Raw genomic sequence first — 21,639 nt, 5'->3', positions numbered from 1 at the left:
ACATACGCGTTCTCATTAGTTTTTTTTTTTTTTTTTGTGATCTACGCTACCTGTGTAGGCTACATTAACGAAGGATGTGATCTAAGTTACATGTAAAATGATTTATAGGCAAGCCTACGCGTTCGAACAAAGACGTTATAATAGTATACTAGACTCACACAGAGCGCTGGTGTGCTGTCCAAAATTGAAACCAGTCTGCGCATGTTTACGCCGCCATGCTACTGGTAGAAATAGAGCGGTAAACACGATTGTCAGACTTGTCCTTTGTTTTGTCTCGGGTGTTTTTAGTGAATAGTGTGAAAGTAATGGCAATATAATTTTGAAAGATGATATATTATCGCCGCGGACTCATGCTTAACATGTCGGCATCATACAAAAACGTGCGGTGTGGTTTAAAAAAATAATTTTGCCGACCGATTGTTGCTCCGTAGGTTTCACTCTAAGCGTCACGTTGTCACGTCTACTTTCTCGATAAGAATAAGCACTAGTTTGTTATATTGTTAAATGGCTATTATTATTATTATTACTATTATTATTATTATTATTATTATTATTTCATATACGAGTACGTTGGCTTTCTTAACTCTTAATAATAACTCTTTAATAATAATTTTTAATCACATACCTTAATGTTCGTCCTCAGCACAAGACATTGCAACCTCGGGCTTAGTCTACGTGGATTAGACAAGTAAGTGTCATTTAATAATAATTGAAGCAGCTTATTGGTTGCATTATTGAAATTGAGGCGCGTGATTGGAGCGGCGACACAAGAAATTGAAAACAATAATATAATTAAATTTCAAAGACCTGCCGAACGCATGAGGCCGCTCAAAGACCTGCCGAATGTTAACCATGAGAGCGCGGCGATAATACCATCCCTGTTTAATTTTCCAAGCTATTTGCAAAAGGTACGATATAATATTATCTCTGTTGTTACAATATCAATATCATTAAAAATCAATCAGTAGTTTACGACAATAAATAATACTTAATTGTTAGTACAGGTATATCAGACTGTAGAGAAATCCCACTGAGTGAATTATTTAGACTTACACATCAGATGTTAAAACATTAGTGGAAAGATAACTTTTTGTTTTTATTATGTAAATGAACTTATCTGCAAGATAATAAACTTTCATTCAAGATCCATATATGGATAAATAAATATACAGATAATAAATAAATAGCTATAATAGCTAAGCCTCCTTTGTGAATTTATGATTCAGAGTTCACCTATAAATAACTCTTTTACATTTTGCCGGATATATTTTATTAACAAAAGCAAGGAATGGCATCTTATTGATATTGCATATGTGCATAAAAGTTATGTACCATCACTCCGCAAGCAATGATAATATATCTATTTTATTTATTTAAAATTAAAATACAATATGTAAAAAATCCACACATAAAAAGTATGTGGTTTTTTTTATCTTGCATAAAGTGATTGTTTAGTTTTTAGGTCTTCACGTTACCTATTGTTTGCAATGTATTAGGTACCGATACTTTTTATAATTGATAGCATTCCCTTTATTAATTGAAGAATGAATTCAATGTAATTTGGCTACCTTCGCATATTATATTTTGCCAGATTACCTATGTCCTGTGGTCTAAAAGTACCGGTAATATAATTTATTTTTGATTCTCTAAAACATAACAAGTCTATACTGATTATCGCATATTTATTTCACTTAGGAATTTGATTATAACAAGAACTTGTGTAATCAAGGTGCATATATTATGTCTTGTGATCTAAGAGTTAATATGTTAATATAATTTTAGATTCTCTGAAACCTAACAATTTGCTGATTATCGTAAAATTATACAATCTATAATGTGTATTGTGTAGTCCTATTTATGGATGTATCAGTATGTTTTCTATAAATTGCTGCATACGTATTTTCTTTTCTTTAATGTTCTAACACATATCAATGAAACTTTGAATATGTTTGTTTCGTCCTAATTTTACGTTAAACGTCGAAAATGGCCATAATATGTCAATTTTAGATCATCACAGCGTTAAATTGCGTGATTTACGCACTGCTATTATTTGTCTGCTCTCCAACAATATGGCGGCAAGCGCAGCGTTCAATTTGCCCCGGTTTCCTCGTTTCGCGCAGCCGAGAGTGTAGGGGCTTGCGTTCGAATTAGTTTTTATTCCGCGCCACAAAATCGGCCGGCGAGCGCGTGACAGTTTTCATTCTGTTTATACGTATCGGCAACACTGTCTCCCTCGGTCGCGAGAAACGTCAGGGCGGGAGAACGACGGGCTGTACTGTAGTCTGATTCTTGCTACAAACACATCCATGGTCTCTGTTGGTAACCAAGCGTATCTGATTCAGGTAAGTCCACATAACTCTGGTGCTTGCATCAAAAGATGCGCACTGTCGTATTATATACGATGCATACTTTATCTCATTTTTGACCAAAAGTGGACTTATCTAGTTTTTGCACCAAACCCCTCATATATGTTTTTTTTATTACAATTTACAAGTGCTTGCCTGAGGATGTTAAATATACAAATAATAATCTTAAATTCAGGAACTATATAAAAATAAATTAATACATTTGTGTCTTCACAGTCTAGACGTTGCATGTATGTGCCTTAGAATACTTGCCTAATGTATTTTATATTTAAATTTATTGTAATTTTAATGTACTTAAATATATTTTATTGACAATGTCTATGGATATTTACGCCTCTGACAATGAAATCTGTCTGTCTATTCATCCATCCATCCATCCATCCATCCATCCATCCACCCATAACAGCTGTCTGTTCTTGCCGTCAACACAAAAGTTAGAAAATCACTACCTGTTGTAGTATTTCTCAGTATCGAAATTCGAAACGAAGTTGGCAAAAGAAAATTCAGCCTTCAAACCAGAAAATCACCGTAATTTACTATGTAGTAATAGGGGGAAAATGGTTAGATTTCACCCTTAGAGTATTAAGTAAGGTGATCCGGACTATATACAGAGATAATACTGAAAGAAAAAGAAGAAATAAAATATGAAAACTCACAGGAAATATCAGTATTCACATTGCAAATGGGTAAATACCCGGTGGCAGTGGTGAATAATTACAATTAATAATAAATTACAATTCATAACATTAATAATAAAATAATAATAGCAATATATAATAATATTCATAAGGAGCATCCTAAATTAAATGAAGCACAATCATATAAAATAATTAATTAATTAAAGTAAATCTAATTTATATCTTAACCCTAAGTTCGAACTCAAACCCACGAGTATATGATATATGTTCATTATGATATCTATAATTATAATAATTAACGAAGGATCCGCCTTCTTAAATTCAATTGCGTGGAATACAAAGACAGAAATTACAAGAAAAACCTGTAAAACATCCCAACAATACTAACTTTACTCACAAAAAACAATAAAGAACAGCATAAACGTTTCACTTTCGGTAACTCTCGTGTCACTTTTTCTTTACAGTACTGTAAATATCCAATGTGTAATTTTTCAATAACATTTCGAATCGTAGTTAATATTCCTGTTGCAAAGTTTCGAGGGCTCAAATCGGGATTGTATATACTGTATCTATTTCTGAAAATACCGAATGTTTACAAGTGTTTGGAGTTGTTTACAAAAACCGTGAAACATACAGCAGAGTCCGTATAGGTCAGTTTCTGTCTGATGCTTTTCCAATTCCCTGCGGGCTAAAGCAGGGACATGCACTATCACGTTTACTTTTTAACTTCGCTTTAGAATATGCCATTAGGAAAGTTCAGGATAACAGGCAGGGTTTGGAATTGAACGGATTACATCAGCTTCTTGTCTATGCGGATTACGTGAATATGTTAGGAGAAAATACACAAACGATTAGGGAAAACACGGAAATTTTACTTGAAGCAAGTAAAGCGATCGGCTTGGAAGTAAATCCCGAAAAGACAAAGTATATGATTATGACTCGTGACCAGAATATTCTACGAAATAATAATAATAATAATAATAATAATAATAATAATAATAATAATAATAATAATAATGTTTTATTTTCGCTGGCAGAGTTAAGGCCATAAGGCCTTCTCTTCCACTCAACAAGCCTTAATCAATACAATACATAAATTTAAATTACAAATATTTACACTACACTTAAAAGGTTCTCCAGCAATATTCTTCACTACACATGTATTTAAATTTAGATAAATCTATAAGGTAAAGTAGTAACTTAAATTATTAGCTAATTTAATTCAATGAATTATAATTAATTTAATGTTTGAGATAGCTAGTAAAATGATGAAAATTAATTTAATATAAGCTTACTAGGACTATGTTACAGGGAGAATATATATATTTCTATTTCTATAATGAGAATATTAATGTAATTGCCATTAGAGGTTTTGTAAATCTATTTAGAGAAATTAAATATAATAATAAGAATGGACAGATGTTAGTTTCATTATAAGTAACAAATATTAATTAGTAATTAATCTGTTAAGTAAGAATTTATGTAATTTTGACCTAAATGAAGTTATTGTCCAACAACCCCTTATATCACTCGGAAGCGAGTTCCAATTTCTAGCAACTGAAACTGTATAGGATGAAGAATATAAAGATGTCTTGTGGTAGGGTATAATGAGTAAATTGTTATGATGAGATCTTGTACTTAGCTGATGATATGCGGATAAATGTTGAAAACGAGAAGCCAAATAGATTGGGGTAACGGTGCGCAGAATTTGAAATAAGAGAACAAGAGAATGCAGGGCTCGTCGATCGCTTAGCCTTAGCCAAGACAGAGTTTGGAAAGACGGGAAAACATGATCATACTTACGAATATTACAAATATAACGGACGCACGCATTATGCACACGTTGTAGCCTGCTGCTCAAATTTGCATTTAGGTTACTTAATATAATATCGCAGTAGTCAAAGTGTGGCATCACGAGTGTTTGTGCAAGGATTAGTTTTAATTTATCAGGAAGAAAGTGCTTCAGTCGCTTTAATGAGTGAATAATGGATAATATTTTTTATGGAAGTGTGATTCACTTGTTCATTCCATTCCAGGTGACAATCCATATAAATACCAAGGTTCTTCACAGTCGTACTGTTTGGAATAGTAGTATTATTTACAATTAACGGTGGCAAATTTTGTTTGTCACACTTCGATCTTTGATGTTCTGTTAAGATTGCCTGCGATCTACTTGCATTTAAATTAAGTCCGTGCGTTTTCGACCATATGGATATAGAATTCAAGTCATCATTAACTTTAGTTATGGCGTCATTTATGTAGTTAGGTCGAGTATGCAGATAGATTTGTATGTCGTCAGCATAAATATGGTGTCGGCAGGATGTTAGATTAGAAGAAATATTATTAATATAAATAGAAAATAGTAAAGGTCCTAGGACAGAGCCTTGTGGTACGCCAGTCTTCGTGGTACGCCAAGTGGAATAACGATTATTAATAGACACGCACTGTTGGCGTTCACGAAGATAGGAGTCCATCCACGCTAAGGCCATTATCAGAAACATGCAGTGCTCTTAATTTTGAAATTAGTAAGTCAACGTCTACAGTGTCGAAGGCTTTGGAGTAGTCTAAAAGAGTTAGTATTGTGATTTGTCCTTTGTTTAAAGCTTCACGTATATCCTCAGTCACTTTAAGCAGTGCAGTCGATGTGATGTGTCCCGTTCTGAAGCCTGATTGGTAAGGGTCAAGAATATCGTGAGTATTGAGATAATCTGTCAATTGTTTGTGCAGAATTCGTTCCAAAGCTTTTGAGAGAACAGGAAGAATACTAATTGGTCTATAGTCATTAGGTGTTACAGGTAGCTTAATTTTAGGAAGGGGACGAACAATAGCCTTTTTCCATATGTCTGGATAATGTGAAGTCATTATGGATGCATTGAATATATGAGTTAGTGTCGGAAGAATTATGTCCATAATTTTGTTCAGAAGTTCTATATTTATATTGTCTACTCCTTGTGATTTTGACTTGATGCGCTTTAGTGCTGATTTTACGTCAGAAGGTGTTATGTAGGAAAAGAAGAAATTCTCTCGTGCTGGGGCGGGTGTAGAGATTAATTCATTAATATATGGAAATATAAAAATTGGAGATTTATCCTTCGAAGAGGTGGAAAAATTCAAATATCTTGGAGCAACAGTAACGAATATAAATGACACTCGGGAGGAAATTAAACGCAGAATAAATATGGGAAATGCGTGTTATTATTCGGTTGAGAAGCTCTTATCATCCAGTCTGCTGTACAAAAATCTGAAAGTTAGAATTTATAAAACAGTTATATTACCGGTTGTTCTGTATGGTTGTGAACTTGGACTCTCACTGTGAGAGAGGAACATAGGTTAAGGGTGTTTGAGAATAAGGTGCTTAGGAAAATATTTGGGGCTAAGCGGGATGAAGTTACAGGAGAATGGAGAAAGTTACACAACGCAGAACTGCACGCATTGTATTCTTCACCTGACATAATTAGGAACATTAAATCCAGACGTTTGAGATGGGCAGGACATGTAGCACGTATGGGCGAATCCAGAAATGCATATAGAGTGTTAGTTGGGAGACCGGAGGGAAAAAGACCTTTAGGGAGGCCGAGACGTAGATGGGAAGATAATATTAAAATCGATTTGAGGGTGGTGGGATATGATGATAGAGACTGGATTAATCTTGCACAGGATAGGGACCGATGGCGGGCTTATGTGAGGGCGGCAATGATCCTTCGGGTTCCTTAAAAGCCATTTGTAAGTAAGTAAGTAAGTATTTAAGACACGAGTATGATCATAAAACTCTACAGTTTAATAGAAAAACTCACCAAGTTCGTTTTTTTCACATGTTACAGATGCTTGACATACGCCCCTCTAGTGATTCTGCACACATCAACTCCGTAATCAAGTTCGTCTCACATTCTATGTAGTACATTTCTATCAATTTGATGTGAGCTCGTGGTTCTGATATATCAGCCGGTAATAGTGGCACAAACACTGAATCCTTTATATACACACTGTACAAAAAAGTCACAAAGGGTTAAGTCGGGAGAGTGTGGAGGTCACGGCAGAAGTTCACGATCATCATCGGTTTCGCAATCTGTTGTTTACGACGAAACAGACGTACCCATTCAACTATTCTTTCAAGCAGAGGAGGTCGACTCACTTTACAGATAAATCTCGCACATTTAAACTGTTCACAACATCACCTAACGGAGTTGGCGCTCTATGGGAATTCGTTCTAAAGTATCGCCCAACTGTATGAAATTCGAGAATACCTTTAAGTTTTCTCAATGTGTGTTGCCACCTTACAACTGTAGCGCTTTCGCGGCTGCAGGAGGAAGGAAATATATGCTACCGGGAAATAATTAAAACAAAACTTTAAGGGATAACTTAATTATTTACAACAATCGCTAATACCATATCTCTAATAATACTGTCATTATAAAAAATCATGAAACAGCTTCAATCATTTGTATTGTTATGTAATTTAATGCCAGCATTTTATAAGAGACATGTTCTACAAGATGTTATATATTGTTTATGTTGTTTAGTCAGCTGTCCGAAGACTGGTCTGAACCTCACAAGCGATACCAAGAAGGCACCACTTATGAGGGGCAACTAGGCCAGGAGATAATGGGGTAGGGTTGCCTGTTCCTTTCCCCTTCCATATATATATATATATATATATACATAAATGTTCTGCCCAAGGACAGACCTTTCACTGCAAACCCAGCATTCTCCAATCTTTCCTATTTTCTGCCTTCCTCTTAGTTTCCGCATATGATCCATATATGTATGTATGTATGTATGTATGTATGTATGTATGTATGTATGTATGTATGTATGTATGTATGTATGTATGTATGTATGTGCCTATACGCGCAAGAAAAGTAGTCCAGTAATACTCATATTTCAGTAGGTTCACTATAAATTGGTTCTCCTGTTTTCACGTCCGTGGTCTAGATAGTATTACGTCTTAGCTACTGATGTGGAAAATTTCTCTGTAGTTGCAATATGCTCAGCTGGGGGTTCAGAATGTAAGTAACTGAGTATGTGTATTGAAAATCTATCTTAAATATGACATCTTGTTGCTGTACAAAGTTTAAAGAAGAAAGTATTGCCATACTACAATGAATAAATTGTGAGATTTTCAAGGAAATGCGTCATCTTTCAACGCCCTTAATACGGAGTAATAACTAGTGTGTGCGTCTTTGCCTGGATAGCGATTTCTCCTAAATTAATGGTCTCATTTTGTTCACTATTTGCCATGTACCAATCAATTTATCCGAGAGTGATGAACATGAAGTACAGTATGTTTGATAAACATGATATGTGGGTTCGATAAGCTTCTTTACATTCCCACTTTAACTAATAAAATATGTTGTTATTTTCTAGTAAAATATACTTCAATTGAACAGCAAACAATAACAATCCTATTGAAATCGAAGTCAACTATTTCATTCTTGGCCAAAGACTATAAATGTAATGAAAAAGCTCTTTCTTGAAGGATTATCGTTTATTTATTTTTATAGCCTGTTTTTATTTGCGAAATTAATTTTTACAGAATCGATATTTTGTGAATATTATGACAATTTTCATGAATATGATAGGTTATTAGTAGACCGTGGAACTTCATTCAATTTCACGATTTCATTCATTTGGCATATTGAAAAAATTTAACGTGGATCTTAGCTGATCATGGTTTTTACGTTCGAATGAAGCCAATTTTATTTTGCATAACTGCATATTTCGAGGGGTTTCCCATTTAAATGCATATATTTTTATTTTGCAAATTTAATTGCATATGAGGAGTCCACTACGAGAATGATGGATGTAATTTGGAATACATTTTGCAGGAGAAGCAATTGAAAGTTTGAAATGCTTAGCGCTCAAATCTTAACTGTGATTTTCCGATCATTACTGGACAATGACTATCAGTGTTAATGCAATATAACTCTCTATGTACGTAAGCTATTCATTGACAGTCTTGGTTCATTTTCGACAAGAAAGTGACATCCATCATTCTTGCAGTGGACTCTTCATATAATAACATATTTTCTTCTTTTTCCCGATTTATTGTCTAATTTCAAAATTTTTGTCGCTTAAAAATAAGAATAATGTCTCTGAAACAAAAATTATATTATAAATAAAACCAATGATTATTTAACTACTGTTGAGGACATAAAATTGCTGCGACGACAATGGATACTTCTCCCTAGTGAGGCGTCTTTCACTTTAAGGGGTTAGGTACAGCTTACAGCAGTAAACGTTTTTGAAATATTCAACATTTTTTTCCTCCGTTATTGTATCTTGCACAATAATGAAAATTGGTATGTGTAAAACACTGTCCTTCCGCTATATGAAAAAAATATTTTTACGATTAAAAAATTTATTTTTTTTTTTCGAAATTCAAAAGTTTACTGTGCAGTGATGAAGAGTTTCCCTCATAACTCAAAAACTTGTTAACATTTGCATGTTCTCTCTCTTTTATTTTATTGCTGAAAATAATGTTTACAACATCATGCTCTTTCAACTACATTCCTTGATAAATATTTTTTTTTTTACTTTGTGTTAGACCATTTTTGAATGAATTTATTTTTATCGGACAATCTATCTATCTATGATCTTGCATTATATTATAGATATGGCATGCATAAATACACACAAAAAATTTCAACACAGAATGTTAGATAGTTTTTGAGTTATATATAGATTGGGTTATTTTACGACGCTGTATCAACATCTAGGTTATTTAGCGTCTGAATGATATGAAGGTGATAATGCCGGTGAAACGAGTCCGGGGTCCAGCACCGAAAGTTACCCAGCATTTGCTCGTATTGGGTTGAGGGAAAACCCCGGAAAAAACCTCAACCAGGTAACTTGCCCCGACCGGGATTCGAACCCGGGCCACCTAGTTTCGCGGCCAGACGCGCTGACCGTTACTCCACAGGTGTGGACGTTTTTGAGTTATGTGGGAAACGCTTCATCACTGCACAATGAACTGAATTTTGAAAAAAAAAATGTAAATAATTTTTTTAATCGTAAATATATTTTTCTTATATAGCAGAAATACAGTGATTACTCATATTAATTTTCCTTATTGTACAAGATAAAGTAATGGAGGGGAAAAAAGTAAATATTTCCAAAATTTTACTGCTGTAAGCTGTACCTATCCTCTTAACATAAGGCTAACTCTGTGTACATACTAGTTGTGTAAGTGTAACATTTCAGGAGCCAGGGTGAAAATAAGAGTCACTTACGTCATTCAGGCTTTTACTTTGATTAGTATCGAGCCAAAAATGAATGCATTTAGACACCTGCGACAATAAAGTCACGTACTGTTGATGTCATGAAACTGCTGGAAAAGGTAAGCCTAACCCGATGCAATTCCTGCATCACAAGGTAAAGCAGTGCCGCAAAAATAAGCAAATTTGAGAGAATAATTCTGGCTCTAAATAAATAATCCAAATTGCTGACATTCTCAGTGGAAAATCTGGAAGTGTTACTGACATCTGAAACATTTCTGCTTGCAAGTATGCACAAGTCACATTATGTGATGTCGAGAGATTATAGGAATTTAAACTAATTCTGAAAGATAAGAGAAGTTACACAGTAGAGAACCTGGAAAAGCAAAATTACGTAAAGGCAAAGAAAGTTAAAAAAGCTGGAAAGTTAGAGATGTACCTACCAATTCAAATATGTTTGTAAAATGAGTAATTAATTAATAATTTTATAGAAAAAAATATATTTAATAAAATTGTTGATGGCTTGATGACAATTATCACTTCATCTTATTTTCATTTATATCATATTATTAAAACAAATAAACTTCTAAGGTGTAGGCCTATTTTTTACTGCGTAAATTTCAATTTTAGCGCATATTTCTATAGTTTTTACTGCATAACTACATGCATATTTTCAGAATTATTAGTACATAAAGTTCTGTGCTCTAGTTATTACAATAAATGTTGGTTATTACAATATTATAATGAAATACCCTCGTATTTAAACAATTGCTATCTTGTATATAGGGATTTTAATAAAAAATTATGCTAATAGCGCTTTTAGTGTCATCCATATTTATGTAGGATATCCTTGAAATGCTATGCACATTTTAATGACAAATTAGATGTTCATTTTAAAAAAATTTACTCGCTGTAATTCTGATGATAAAGTTGCGAATATTTTTCTTGCTGAAAGCTATATCCGTTGAAATAAATCCGTTTAGCCTCTATATTTTATGTTGGCTATTTAAAATATATTAAAATTAATCTCGTTTCAAAGATTTAGATATGACTCCTTTTCAATGGAATTTTTTTCCCCGAATATTTAACACTCTCTTATTCGGTAACTATTGCGAACAGGATCCTAATTTTTGTTCATCATCATCATCATCATCCTTCACGAATTAGGCCTCTGTAGACCTGTTTCGGCCCCATCTAGCAGTCTTCTTAACGGTCTTCCTGGTCGACGATGTCCTCTAGGTTTATATTGCATCATAATTTTTGGGATTCTTGAATTTTCCATTCTTCTTACATGATCTAGCCAATTGAATTTGTATCTGCTGATTTTTTCTTCTACTGACTCTACTTCTAATTGTTCTAAAATTTCTTCATTCCTTTTTCGGTCTAAAAGAGTATATCCTGCTGTTCTCCTGAAAAATTTCATTTCCGTTGCTTTGATTCTGTTCATGTCTTTTTTCTTTAATGTCCAAATCTCGCTTCTGTATAGAAGGGTGGGTAATGCTAGTGTATTATATATTTTTATTCTTGTAGATTTTTGTACTAATTTAGCTTTTAATGTATTGTTTATTATTCCTAGAATTTGTGTAAATTTGGTAATTTTCTTGTTCACATCTTTTTCATTTTGATAAGATATTTCACAACCCAGATAATTGAAATTTTGCACTTGTTCGAGGCATTGGTTATTGTGTATTATCTTACTTCTCACTGGGTCTTGTCCTAAAAATGCCATTACTTTTGATTTTTGTGCTGAAATTTCCATCCCAAAATCTTTTAATATTTCATTTAATGTACACAATCCTCTTTGTAAATTATCCTCTGAATTGGAAACTATGACTTGATCATCGGCATAGAGTAAGGTATTTAATGTTAGAGCACTGGTTATTTTGATTCCTGATGTGTAGATTTGGTTCCATTTTAAAATAATTTCATTTATATAAATATTAAATAAAGTTGGTGATAGTGGACAACCTTGTCGAACTCCATTATTAACTAATTTTCTTTCGGATATACAGTTATTTATTTTGACACTTATTTTGCTGTCCGTGTAGATTTCTATTATATTTTGGAATAGCAAATTTGGAATATTTTTTCTTGTAATATGTCGAATAAAAGGTCTCTTCGGACTTTATCAAAAGCTTTCACAAAATCAATAAAAGCTATATGGGTTTCTAAATTAAATTCTCTTCTTTTTTCCAACAATAGTTTGATACTAAATAATGGATCTACACATGATCTTCCTTTTCTAAAGCCATTTTGACACTCCAGAAGGAAAGTTTCAGCATGTTTTTTTAATTTTTCATTTAAAATCCTACTAAATATCTTATAACATGTGTTGAGGATACTAATCCCTCTATAGTTTTCAACATTCTGTTTATCTCCTGTTTTATATATGGGAATAATTACACTATTTTTCCATTCTTCCGGTAAAGTGGCAGTCAGATATATTCTGTTTAGAAATCTTAGTAATCTTTCTTGAAATAGATCTCCTGCATATTTATACAATTCTGAATTTAGGTTATCTTCTCCAGGTGATTTACTATTTTTCGTCTTCTTTAATGCTTCTTGTAGTTCTTCTTTTGTAATGCATTGTTCATCTGGGTTTTTTGTGTCCCAGAATTTTGAATCAAAAGTAGGATTGTTCCATAAGTTTTTGTAAAAGTCTAGGAATGTTTCTATTTTCGGGCAAGGGTTTATCTTGGCGGATTCCTTTATGTCTCTGTTCATGTATTTTAAAATTTTATATGTATTGGGTTTCATTTTATAAATGTCAGTTTCTAAAAAAGATATAAACTCTTTCCATGATTGCCTGTGTCGTTTTCTAATTTCTCTGTTAGCTATCGCCCTTTTATGTTTATAATCTATTTCATCATTAACGGATTTTGTTTGAAGGTATTTTCTATAAGCTATATTTTTATTTTTTATGATCTCCTTAATTTCATCATCCCAAGATCTTAATTTTTTCTTTTGTGTGAAAGCCTTATATTTTCCGATGCTCTCCGTGGCTGCCTGTGATATTTGAGTTTTAATATTTTCCCATTCTTTGTGAATGTCTTCATCTTCAGGTATTTCTAACATTTTTTGTTCAAGTCTTTTTTGATAAAGCCAGCGTACACTGTCGTCATGGATTAATCTAATTTTGTAACGCATTAATTCTTTTTTGGGGGCATTTATCTTTGTTAAATGTAGCCATCTTGGTGTATATCTCACTTTTGCTAATACAAGGTAATGATCTGATCCAATGTCACTTCCTCTGAAGATCTTGACATCTAAAAATAATTCGGATAATTTTCTATTTGCTATAAAATAATCTATGATAGATTTTGAGCCACGTGCTGACCATGTATACATATGAATATCTTTATGGTTGTAAAATGAATTAATGATTTTCATTTCATTGTATAATACAAAATCTCTTACTTTTTCTCCATTATTGTTTATGGTAGGTTCTCCAAATTTTCCTATGGTATTTTTTATTTCGATGTTGCCTATTCTACCGTTTAAATCTCCGGCTAATAATATGTAATTATTTTTATTTACTTTATTCAAAATTTCTTGCAACTGGGCATAAAACAATTCAGTTTCTTCAACTCTTCCTTCCTCTGGAGCATAAAGACTAAAGAAAGTTAGTTTGCCTCTTCCTATCTGGAGTTGTACTTCTAATATTCTTTCATTCCAGTATGTATAATTGTTTATTTTGTTTTTTATTGATTTATGAATCCAAATCATTACTCCGGCCTGTGCTCTTGTCTTCTTATTAACACCATTATATATGATTATGTAGTTTTTTGTTTCAGTTGTACCTTTTAGTTTCTTTTTTGTTTCTGTTATTGCTGCTATTTTAATCTGGTTTTTATTCAATATTTCATCTAGTTCTTCTTCTTTATGATTGATCCCTCTAACATTCCAAGTAGCGTATGTGAACATATTTTGTTTTTTCCAATTTCGTTTAACCGTTGACTTGCTCTGGGTTGTCATCAAATTATCTATCCTTATACTGCTTGTTTGAGGCTTGAAAGTAATGTAGTTTTCCCTAAGATAGGTTACTAGCCTTATCGTTAGGTAGTCCAGTAGTGGGGCTGCCACTTTTAGCCTCTGGACAGGCTTGTAATGCAGCATTTCCTCTGCATTTGATGAAACAGTTATACCGCTGTGACTCGGTCGCCATTTCCTCGTTGGTAGAAACAGGGTGGACCACGGGAAGGTGAGGATGACATTTGGATAGGAGAGGCTGTATGTTTCGCGTCACTATCCCTTCTTCACCCCATTTTTGTTCATATCGATAGAAAATCTAATAAAGAATAATTTATTCATTATTTCCATAGCGTGGACGGTTTTCGTGTAAATTTAACTCATAACCTTACTAATTCAAGCCACTGAACGTTGCGAAATAGATTGCAACACTGCAGTCATAGAGACAGAGAGCAGTCTTGTCAAGGTCAGTAGAACGAGAGGGTTGTGGCTTGCGTGGAAATTGTAGCAGCTGTCTCCGATAAAAATAATCTACTACGAACTACAACCTTGGGGTGCTTACATATGTTACACGGTTCTTACGTTAAATATTAATATTTAAGATACTATACATAAAATTCGGAACTCTGTATATAATATATTCGTACTGAAATAGATTCATACAAGCGGTTTACTCCGAAACTGTAATATTAAACATGCTTATTGTAAAATATCTAATTAGCTAATTTCATAATACATTACCTCCTCCCTCCTCATGTAATGAATAATTCATTCTAAACTACTGATATTTTTAATATTTTGAAGTATGGAAAACAGATTTATAAACATTTGATTTTTTAAATCACTGAAATTATATTATGCCACACCTCAAATATTGCACAAGAAAATATCTACTTCGATTGTAAGTATTATACAGCACGTAACTGTACTTGAAAAAAAAACTTTCGATATTTACAAGTTATTATGAATGTTTTACTTCTTAGTTCCATTAGAAAACTGAATTATATTACTGCATTACTGATACACTTAAAAAAAAGTAAATTCAATCAAGAGTAAAACAAAAACAAAAGAAAACTATTACCTTCTGAAACAGACTACGGGCAATTCTCATAGTAGGCCTATGTATATATGACAAGAGACTAGCAACTAACTTTCGAGCTATCGAACTCTCAGCTGAGCTGTCAATCATCTAACCACTGTAGAAAAGTCCAACCACGGCTATGGTGAATGCCATTCATGGTTTTCTTTGACATGCTTTACCTAGAAAGACAGATCTTAGTTCGTTGACCTCTGACGAGAAGAAAACCATTGTGTTATCGGCGATGTTGCCAGACTGCAGAAACTTCCAACTTAATTTTCTAATTAACCGTGCATTTAATCACAAAACGCAATATAGATTTTTCTATTCATTTAAGTGTACCTTATCGTCCCTTTCAAGGTGCAGGGTTATTTCACTTCCACCCTTTATAGTCCAGAATTTATCGATAGTGCTAAATATTGGAAGAAGAGACTTTCCTTCATATGTTTGTATGGCATGTGTTGACATAATATGACTAAAAGAGGAATAAGGAGCATGTAAAAATCACTATCAATGGATCGGCCGGTGGAAATATGTACATAACACAAGCGAGCCAATATATCGGTTTCGAAGCATTAAAAGGGCTACACGTGATTACAAAACACGTAGAAGTGCATTATGTAAACTTGCGAAATATTCCTCCTAACTAATCCATTTAAACTGTGCAATTTAATTGTGAAATCAGATATATTTTGTTTGTGAAAATCTAATCTGTTCTATCCTCAATCTATAAACAAGTTAACGTCTAACTTGTGTGCTTATTCAACGATTTCAATTAAGCTACCTTTTTAATTGAAGACCTCCCCGGAAAAAGGATGTAGTAACAAATTCTTGAAAGATGTGCACGGAAAAATCAATTTTAAAAGATTTATTTATAACATTAAATTATTGCGTTCAATGGCTAAATAATATTCAGTCCTTGTTTAGTTAAATGGATGTGATAGTAAATATAGGCCTAAAGAAGTTCCTGAAATTATTTTCTTTTCATCTGAAATATTAATTACAGTTATTCCGGGATTTCTTCAATTCATTCATTCACAGTGTTCTGCTCAAGGGCAGCCCAACTTTCTCCAATCTTTCCTATTTTCTGCTTCCTCTTTATCTCCGCATGTGATCCATATATCTTAACGTCGTCTAACATCTGATAACTTCTTCTGTCCCAAACTCTTCTCCCGTTGACCATTCCTTCCAGTAGTGCATCCTTCAGTAGACAGTTTCTTCTCAACCAGGACTTTTTGTCCAACAAGCTTCGCCCATAGCGCCTATCGTCCAATAAGACATTTCGTTCTTTTAGACATTTCGTCCATTGAGACATTTAAGCTTTGTCCTTAGCGCATACGTCCAGTAAGACATAGCGTCCAGCGGGACATTTCTATTGTTATTAGAGGAGAAAAATTCGCTCCGGCGCTGGGAATCGAACCTGGGTCCTCCATTCTACGTATCAAGCGCTCTAATCACCGAGCTACGCCGAAGTTCAATCCACAGCACCGGATCGAATCTCCCTCCTCTAGTGTTTTTCCCTTTGTGACTTTACTCCTTGTTCGACATATATGTTGACTATATTAAGTCAGCTGCGATTATGCAAGGAGCGCACTCAATTGAGTGACTTTGGTGGCCGGGATTCCAAAGTACATGCACTGTTGGGCGAAGAATCTATGTAAAGATTTTTTTTCGACCCGGTGCTGTGGATTAAACTCCGGCGTAGCTCAGTGGTTAGAGCGCTTGGTAAGTAGAACCATGGACCTGGGTTCGATCCCGGCGCCGGAGCGAATTTTTCTCCTCTAATAACATAACAGATAGATTCTGTAGGACAAAAAAAAATAATCTTTACGTAGAGACATTTATAGTTGCATAGTAACGGTATTATTTCATTTATTTCTATTTTGTTGAATTTGGTGCCCAGTAACGTTATTCTTTCATAATATGATATATTATTTTCTAAATTGAAGTTCATTTCAACACTTTGAGAAATGGTAGAAATACCCACACGAGTAAAGGAAAGCCAATGCTTCTGTTATATTCATTTTGTTACCACTTCCGCTCGATGAACCGTAATACCACTAGACGCTACTAGAGATGCGAACAAAGAATACTTGTGATCCCGTTGTACTACAACTATTGATTTGGAAAATATAACAGTAATATAAGATGGAACGAGAGAACTTCAACACTCTGGTTCCGTTGAAAGTGAGACGCGGAAAATTGTGAATCAAGCAAGAACAGAGGATAACCCAAACGAACCTCCAGCGCAGGATTATAAAGAATACGATCGTGTGGAGGACTACCTGAGAGGACTTTGTTACAGAGTAGTTATTAATCCTGCTGAACATGACCCTGAATCAGAAGATGAACATTAGTCATATTTTGTCAACATTTTTACTATATTACATAATTTATTTATTACCGTCGCGTGCCATGAGGGTGACTTTGTGCCATTCGCGCATTTCATAAAAAAACGTAAGGAAGTAGTCTTTAAAACCGTCACAACGTTTTATAGACTACTAAATGTAAGGAAGTAGACTTTAAAACCTTGTCACGGTCTTAAAGAATACTTCCATACGTTTTTCGCGAATGGCACAAAGTCACCCCTCGCGACGGTACATTATATTATATTATATTATATTATATTATATTATATTATATTATATTATATTATATTATATTATATATTACGTAATACATTGGGCAATATAATAAAGTGTGGACGAAAATTCTTGGCTGGAATGGTCTGGACGAAATGTGCAATTAGACAAACATTCTTGACCGAAATAGTGTTAAGAAAGTGAGTCCGGACGAAATGTACCATTGAACGAGAATCGTTGGACGAAATGTCCGCTAACCACCCAAACAATTACTATTTTTTTTTCTTCCTGATCAATATGAGCATCATTCTTTCCAACACAACTTCATTTCTTATTCTGTCTGTCCACTTCACACGTTCCATTCTTCTCCATATCTACATTTCAAAAATGCTTCTAGACACCTCTTCACTTCGCCGTAATGTCCATGCTTCTGGCTCATACAATGCCCCACTCCACACAAAGCACTTCACTGGTCTCTTCTTTAGTTCTTTTGCCAGAGGTCCGCAGAAGATGCTCCTTTTCCTATTAAAAGCTTCATGGGCCAAAGCTATCCTTCTTTTGACTTCCTGGCAGCAACTCATGTTATTGCTTACAGTACGTATTTGAAGCTGTCCACTTGCTCTACTGTCTCATATAGAATTCACAAATTTACCTTCTTTATTCTTCTGCCTATGACCATGATCTTCGTTTTATTTGTATTTATCTTTATCTCATAATGCTCGCAGCTGTCATTTAGCTCCAGAAACATATCCCTTACTATCATTCCACGTTCTAAAAACAGTTATTTACTAAATTCTCCAAGTAGATATTGAACAGAATAGGTTATAAAGGACATCCTTGACGTACTCCCCTCCCTGTCTTCAATTATAATTCGATAAAGTAAATTGCAAATAGTAATCATTACCAATATAGATAATGCATTGAATTACTGCGACATGAATAAAAAGTATGTGATCAAAGTGTCTTTTTAATAACATTATTTTTTTTGTCTTGTCCATATTCACAGAAAGACAAGTAAAAGAGCTTGTTAGGGAGGTAGAAAAAGCGATCAGGTATTAGTTCCATTTCGAATTGAGCCAGGATTTCTCGACTATAACGCGAAAATGTGGTAATCTTCACTTCATCTTGACAAATATCATAATATGGTTATCACTAATTCTAACGACGTTAAATAACCTAGTAGTTCAAACAGCTTTTTTAAACAACGTACTGACAAAATAGCATAGAATTTTCCATAGATTTCATTATTCACAATTTTTCTTATTATCGGTAAAGTAGCAACGGAAAAGTAACTAAATGTACTACTTTCCAAGTTGTTCTTGAGTATGCGACACATTACAAACAGACTATGTAAATTTTAGTGAGCATGGCACCTATGGTTTAGAAGCGGATGTGCTCTATAATAATTGAATGTATATTATGGTTGTTTTCAGCCTTCATATCTGTGACCTTCAAGAAAATGAAACCTTCTCCTGAAATCGTTTCTGCTGCAGACCAAGCTTTGCAGAAATTTAACTTAACACTAGAAGACTTCGTCAACGACTACAAGTGGTGAACGATGAATGTGGGAGAATGACATCAGGCTTAATTTTTAATTTTAAGAGAAATAATAACTCTATTATACAAATGTGTGAAGTTACTTGTAGGTCGTTGATCATTGGATTGTCTGTGACGCCAGTGACGCTGTTTTACATAACAGAACAATAAACTGTCATTTACATGCGAAATTCATGGAAAACTGTTTTTCAATTGCTTTTTAAAAAATCAACCACCACCATATGGCTGTGAAACTTGGACTCTCACTCTGAGAGAGGAACATAGGTTAAGGGTGTTTGAGAATAAGGTGCTTAGGAAAATATTTGGGGCTAAGCGGGATGAAGTTACAGGAGAATGGAGAAAGTTACACAACACAGAACTGCACGCATTGTATTCTTCACCTGACATAATTAGGAACTTGAAATCCAGACGTTTGAGATGGGCAGGGCATGTAGCACGTATGGGCGAATCCAGAAATGCATATAGAGTGTTAGTTGGGAGACCGGAGGGAAAAAGACCTTTAGGGAGGCCGAGACGTAGATGGGAGGATAATATTAAAATGGATTTGAGGGAGGTGGGGTATGATGATAGAGACTGGCTTAATCTTGCACAGGATAGGGACCGATGGCGGGCTTATGTGAGGGCGGCAATGAACCTTCGGGTTCCTTAAAAGCCATTTGTAAGTAAGTAACCATTTCCTTTTGCTTAAGCAATTTCTAACTTTGCACCTTCACTGAAAAACTCTGTCTTGGATTATACCCCAGTATTGGTCCTATACATTTAAACTGCCGAGTCACTTTGTTTTCTTGTTTTCTGAAGTACTGGTACATTGGTTGTCCACATTAACATCAAAATCAAAGACAAGACAGACAGGTTTCCAGCTCCTTCCATCATGTGCAGCTGAAGTTGGGTCCGGGTGTGTTGAGTGTTGAGCTGACATCAGCCAATCACATATAAAATTCATTCAACTGCCTTGAATTTTGCTGAATTGAATCACTATGAGTAGAGGCAAGTCACAGGCTTTCCGAGTACGCGCAGTTGCCTAAGTTAATTAAGTAATTATTTATTATTAGTTTTGTCTGTATTATCCAGAAATCTTGAGAAAATACTCCGAGTTTAGTGGTGCACAATGAAGCCTGTGCAGGACAAGTTGCCTAAAGTCCTATTCGGCCCAATAGTTCACTGAAACAGAACTTTAAGTAAACAAAGTCAGAGGTTAGTAATCAATGTAAATCATTTCGATTATTATTCCTTCCATCTTCCACTGAAAATTCATATTGAAGTCGAGCGAAATGAAAAAATATGAGGATCCTGACATGTGAGAAAAACACTATCTTCTAACACAACTTATTAAAATACATCTTAAATGGACAGACAAGAAAATAAAACATTACATACTCGTAATTGAAATTGTACTTTACTATCTACTTACTTTACAACATTTTAACAAGCGTTAAAAGATATAAAAGGACCATAAACAACATTGTTTAATAATACACTGCATACACACACCCGTACCACATTCCTGCATCCAGGAGCAGAATATATGTGCAGATATTTTTACATATTTGTTGCTTCTTATCTAACGGATATGTGGAGAACCACAGGAGAACAAATGCATTTTGCCATTCACTACCTATGACACCGGACACCGGTCTGTCACTTCTTCCTGTATATGTTAGATGGTGATGACCGTAGTTTCGCTTCCTATTATTTATCCCTGGCGAAAGTAAAGAAGAATGCAAAAACAAAGAGAAAGAACGAGAAAATAAAGGGAAAAACAAAACGAATAATAGAAAGAGAAAAAACGAAAGCAAAGAATAATGGAAAAGCGAAGATAGTAAACTCAAAGAAAATGAAGTTATAGAAAACACTTTCCACATACATCGAACTTACATGGTTGATTGGCTATGCCGAAAACACTGAAACAGAATACAATGGAGCAAATCCAGCAGATTGAGCAAAGTTAACAAGAAGGCGCTCACACGCATTAAAGGAAAATGAACTTGTTAACATCTGCAACCTAAATATAATAGATCGCAAGGTTTGCTACTTATCGTAAGCCTCTACAAGACAACTGACGTAAAAACACTACCATCTCAAAGGTGTGGGAGTCAAGGGAGAATAATACGAACTATGGCAATAAAACCCTTCAAAATTAGTGTAAAACGAACTTCGATTAAACAAAGCAACATTAAAATATATTGTTAACAAAAGGAATGAAGATGAATTCGGAGAAATATAAATATATAAAAA

The 21,639-nt window shown here is 34.2% G+C and overlaps 1 protein-coding gene across 5 annotated transcripts in view; it reads right to left on the bottom strand.

The window, feature by feature from the left end:
• LOC138691352 (zinc finger protein ZFP2-like) overlaps positions 1-21,639 on the bottom strand; it is a 206,461-nt gene that overhangs the window by 145,426 nt on the left and 39,396 nt on the right. Inside the window, exon 6 of one of the 5 annotated variants that reach the window (XM_069813251.1) lies at positions 19,937-20,576. The exons of the other annotated variants lie outside the window; for them this stretch is intronic. Coding sequence (XP_069669352.1) covers positions 20,546-20,576 — 31 coding nt within the window. The 3' untranslated portion in view covers positions 19,937-20,545. Of the gene's footprint in view, positions 1-19,936; positions 20,577-21,639 lie in introns of those variants that run through there. 5 annotated transcript variants of the gene reach the window in all.

This window comes from Periplaneta americana, chromosome 16, assembly GCF_040183065.1.
Source record: "Periplaneta americana isolate PAMFEO1 chromosome 16, P.americana_PAMFEO1_priV1, whole genome shotgun sequence".
NCBI classification, from domain to species: domain Eukaryota; kingdom Metazoa; phylum Arthropoda; class Insecta; order Blattodea; family Blattidae; genus Periplaneta; species Periplaneta americana.
This window is presented reverse-complemented; position numbering and strand designations above follow the sequence as displayed.